Source organism: Malus domestica, chromosome 10, assembly GCF_042453785.1.
Source record: "Malus domestica chromosome 10, GDT2T_hap1".
Lineage (NCBI taxonomy): Eukaryota > Viridiplantae > Streptophyta > Magnoliopsida > Rosales > Rosaceae > Malus > Malus domestica.
In genome coordinates this window covers 37,238,716-37,243,682 of record NC_091670.1, presented here as the reverse complement: position 1 = coordinate 37,243,682, position 4,967 = coordinate 37,238,716, and the positions used below count along the sequence as shown (strand labels likewise).

The window sequence follows — 4,967 nt, the reverse complement described above, 5'->3', positions numbered from 1 at the left end:
TCCAGAAGGCATGCTCAATTAGTTTTCTGTTCAGTTTAAAGATTTTCTCTTCTACTGTTATTTATCAATTTCTCACTTATCTCAACTTTCAGTCAGCTTCAAAAAGATAATCAGTTTTCTGTACAGTTTAATAATTTTCTCTTCTACTATTATTCATCTATTTCTCTTTATCTCAACTTTTAGTCGGCTATGTAAAAGGTAAAAAAGGAAATGTGGACAACACCACCCATAAGTTAATCCCTGAAGGATAAACTAATAGACTAAAAAATCAAACATATGGTCTTTGCCAACCATTACTTTCGGTCTGGTCTGGTAGTAGTCCAAGAAAGAAAGTACCGTTTGGTGCAGAAACAAAACTTAAACCAATATTGACTCCATTTTATTCCCAATACAGAAGTTGAGTTCTCAAATATATTTAGTTCAAGACAGAACAAAAAATTGACAGTTCAATCATTGCACAAAAAATAAATGTGATCATCTTATAATCTCGGTGCAATGCGAGGACGATCCCATTCAGTTATAATGTGGTTCCGCGTGATCTCCTTCAGCGAACGGCAACCACTCAATGCCATGGTTAGCTCAAACTCGTCACGAAGCATTTGAAGAACTTTCCTTACACCAGCCTCACCATCTGCTGCTAACGAGAACACCACCGGTCTACCAATCTGAGCAAAATTGAGGTTTAAAGTATCAAATTAGAACTCGTAGGCTAATTAATTATACGGTTCTGTGGCAATTAAGGCATTGCTTTAAATTCGTTGTCTTAATATAACAGATATTAGAGGCAGGAATGAATCATAGTTGCTGTATCTTGTTTCTGCTGTATGTGTCAAGTAATATAAGCTTTACTCACAAATACGCCCGATGCACCAAGGGCCAGAGCTTTAAAAACATCCGTTCCTCGCCTTACTCCACCATCCAAAAACACAGGAATTTGACCTTGTGCCGCTCTAACGACCTATAAGCCATGACAACAAAACCATAATTTAGAATATTACGATTTACAGTTCTATACACCAAAGAAAGTGACTTGGAATTTAGAATGACTAAAGTTTCAAGAATATGAACGGTTGAAGAGAATACTCAACAACTTCAGAACCTTGGAAGCATTTAAAAAAAGAAAAACTAATGAAAATGATTTGAAAACTTTGAGTTTTAATGATAAGAACAAAATAAAGGGTAAAGTGAATAGTACCAGGTTTGATTTTTTAGTGTAAAAATGTGGTTTTTCGTTAAAGTGAACAGTATCGTGAGCTTTTCGTTAAAACTCCCTTTAAAAAATCGATAAAAGCAGAAAATATGAAGCAAATGTACCTCTTCCAGTGCCATAATAGTTGCAGGGACATAATCGAGTTGGCGAGCTCCGTGGTTGGAGACGATAATTCCTGCAGCTCCATATTGTACAGCTAGTCGTGCTACATTTTTCAGCACACACGTCATTGAATTTGTTGTAAACTATCAATAATAGACCAAGCAGGGGACTTGGCTTTCCTTTGGAATGTGGAGTCAGGGATATGGTTGCTTACCATCCTCCGCAGTAATTACACCCTTAACAAGAATTGGTAATTTGGTGATTGTCTGAAGCCATTGTATATCCTGTGTATGTGGCCAAGAAAATCGTTTGAATTCTTACTGCACATGAAATGTTTCAACTATCATGTATTGAAGCAACCATTACCTTCCAGCTGAGAGACCGGTCAATTTGTCCAGCAACATACGATGCAAGTCCAGAATCATTGGTCTGAATTTTCATTACCAAAACGGTCAAGAAATGTGTGTATTAATATCAAGTTACTTATTGTCTGATACTGAAAGTTGTATAGGTCAGTCACCCACCTTATCCATCTTTCCGAGATCCAAATCCTCAAAGTTCTTCAATGTTAAGTTTGGCGGCAAAACAAATCTGTTGAAGACCTTATAATGAGATTTTATTGCATAATAAAACAACATAAAATGTTTCTAGTAACTGTCTTTCTTAGTTTTATAAATACCATTTTGAATCAATGCTCACCTGTTCTTGATATCTGCCTCCCTGCGCCCAAGCCTCGGAGCGTCCACAGTGAGAGCTATTGCCTTGAAACCGGCCCTCTCAGCTCTTTTTACAAGCTGTGCAACAACATTTCTGTCATTGTGCACCTAAACAAGAACCAAAGAAATCATTGACTATTAGGTTTACAACGCATGACAAACGATAACCTTGTAAGTATCTATTTGTGTTAGGCCTTTATCAGCTTTTATAATGCAAATTACGCACAAAGACCACTTAAATGGAGGTCAAAGATCTTAAGACAGTATGTTAAAAGAGTGAATTTAGCTAATATAAAAGGGCAAATTCAAAACTTACATAGAGTTGGAGAAAGCGAACGCCAGGTCCTGTTGACGCAACCTCTTCAACACTGGAACTAGCCCAAGACGACAGTGTCTAACAACCAAAATTGCATATATAAGATGAATAAGCCACACATTCAAATCATTGATATATAGGAAAACTAACGAAAAGTCCAAAAAAACTTCCCTTTTAATAAAAAACTCTTTTTAAAGGTATAGTGAATAGTATCAGGGAAAGGTATAAATGTGGTTTTTCGTTAATAGTGAACAATACCGGGAGTGTTATGTTAAAACTCCCTTTATATAAGTTGAATAAGCCATGCATTTAAATCAATGATGAGAAGTCAAACCATAATTGTGTCAGCTGCGGATGCTGCTCTTGCCGTTGCATACTCACCTGATTAAGAATTACCTAATCAAATTTAGCTATCCCTGCTTTATAGGAAAAACTTTGCAAAGATCACACTTCAAGAGCGTTTTTTCATTCCAACTGCTGTTAAGTTAACTTAAATTTGTTAATGCAACTTATAGAAGGAGCTTATACCTTCAGGGTGAGCCATCTTCTGCATGGCTGTTGGAGCAATCATGATCGGCATCGAAATGTTGAAGCCCAAAACAGTTGTTCTCAAGTCTATCTTGCTTACATCTATAAGAATACGAGGTCGAAACCTGGTCCATCAAAAAAATTAAAATCAAAACACAAAAGTCTATCTTGCTTACATCTATAAGAACTTTAATCGATTTTTTTTATTATGAGGGAATGAAAATCAAACCCCAAAAATCAAAAACAGAAAAACTACTTTTGACATGATAGTCCAAAAGCAAGAGAAGAGCTTACAAAATCCGCGAAAATGCGCTTTCATTCTCCTTGAGAGTCCACTGGTCCTCTGCACCAGATGCATAGTAGTCATAAATCATCTTTGGCAATTTCTCCTTAGCAATGGCTTCATACTCAGAAACATTGGTTATCTCCACCATCTCTGCTATTTGTTTATGCTATCCCCGCGCTATTCTGAAAGAAATTAGAGTAGTGAACAAAAATCACTTGAATATTATGTTATGTTAGATCCTTTCGAATTCAGATATCAAACAATTGACCGAAAAAGCTATCCTAATTTTTAGGTGCATAGTAATAGAAACTATGAACCAACAAAAGCAACCTAGTAAAGGGGAATGAGAAAAACCCCACTGCCTAATTAGGCTTTGAGATATCTACTCTGGGATAGTACAACCATGAAACCAGTGGCTTCCAATTTTCCAACTTTCAAGATTTTAACTTCAGGGGATGTGATCGCCAACTTCAATACATTCTTGGGACATCTTAGATTGGCAAAGAACTTACTTGCAATCGGAAAGCTAAGGTGACAGTATCCCAAGCATTTACAATAACAGAGGGGGGCTATGAATGATCAAACTCATAAGCTATGACTGGTGATCCATCCTAGACTGATGGGGCTTTTTATGTTAATTAAACTTCTGATTAGGCTCCCTAATAAAAAAATCAGGATTAAGCTTTGAACAAATCGAACAATAACCCAACAATCCAAACACAGTATCGGATTCAAAGAATCAAAACTTTGTTGCACTCATGTCTCAAACTCCGCTATGTCACTTCAGAAAAACATTGATTTCGATACAACAGTAAGAAAAGATTTCATTTGTAATACATCATACATGATTTTGATCAAAACCCAAGTCGAAATTCAATCAAATAATCTAAAAAAGTCATCAAAGAGTGCAATCCCAGATGCAAAAAAAAATGAAACTGCATGAATTGTGAAGCAAAAGAACACACCTTGTGGGATTGTAGAAACAGAGAGGAGCTGCAGAAAATGGTGGCTGAAGAGAAAACGAGAAGAAAATGAACACTCAAATTCCCACTTGGATACTGATATACAATTTTTTTGCAAAAAAAGAAAGAGAGTGATTGGAGGGATTGGAGAAAATAATAAAGAAGGGGTGAAGACAAAACATGTAAGCATCAGGTGAGAATGTTGAGTTGGTTCGGGTTTTCAAGGTGAGAGCAATATCGAAACAGATTATGTGACCAACACTCTCACTCCACCATGCTCATCCCATTATTATGGCAAAATAATAATCTTATGGGTTAATAATATTTAGAAAAAAAAATGATAATTAGAATTTAAAAATATCAGCGTCATTAGTAATAGAGCTATTTATATACGTGTAACTTATTTTGTCAAGTTTTTGATGGGAGATTATTACATTCTCTATTTTTGACCGGATTTTGCTAAAAAATTGCATTTTAAGCAAATCACGTCGTGTAGTCTATTATTATTTTTTATTTGTATAAACACTGATCATAAGGTAATATGAGTGAATTTTTGGTGTGACGGTGTGATTAGTAACTAATAAGAATTTTGCTTCAAAAAATTAAGAATTAGAGAAATTTGGGACTTATTCACAGTATGCGGTTCCCCCCTTGGAAGATTGTATGATGTTGTCTTATTGAACATTTCCAGCACACAGAATCACACAATTACGTGTGCAAATTTTTTATTTTTTTTTATTTTTTTTATAAATAAAGATTTGGGTAGAAACAGATGTGGAATCAAACATTCTGCAACCCATGTATATAGATCATTTTAATAAATATTAACCCTAATTAAAAGAAAGTA

At 35.3% G+C, this 4,967-nt stretch overlaps 1 protein-coding gene across 2 annotated transcripts; it reads right to left on the bottom strand.

The window, feature by feature from the left end:
- Positions 1 to 357: 357 nt before the first annotated feature.
- On the bottom strand, positions 358 to 4,372 carry LOC103435003 (glycolate oxidase 1-like). 2 transcript variants are annotated; one of them, XM_008373390.4, is made up of 12 exons: positions 4,124 to 4,372; positions 3,167 to 3,340; positions 2,873 to 2,997; positions 2,679 to 2,725; positions 2,345 to 2,422; positions 2,012 to 2,136; positions 1,837 to 1,903; positions 1,679 to 1,741; positions 1,527 to 1,596; positions 1,315 to 1,415; positions 854 to 958; positions 358 to 665 (listed from the first exon to the last, which is right to left on the bottom strand). In XM_008373390.4, exons 2-12 carry the CDS (start codon positions 3,304 to 3,306, stop codon positions 480 to 482), a joined length of 1,107 nt encoding a protein of 368 aa, XP_008371612.1. In that variant the 5' UTR covers positions 3,307 to 3,340; positions 4,124 to 4,372; the 3' UTR covers positions 358 to 479. The 2 variants fall into 2 exon arrangements, with proteins under 2 accessions (XP_008371612.1, XP_070663048.1); XM_070806947.1 differs by having other exon boundaries at positions 3,163 to 3,340; positions 4,124 to 4,266.
- Positions 4,373 to 4,967: the final 595 nt, after the last annotated feature.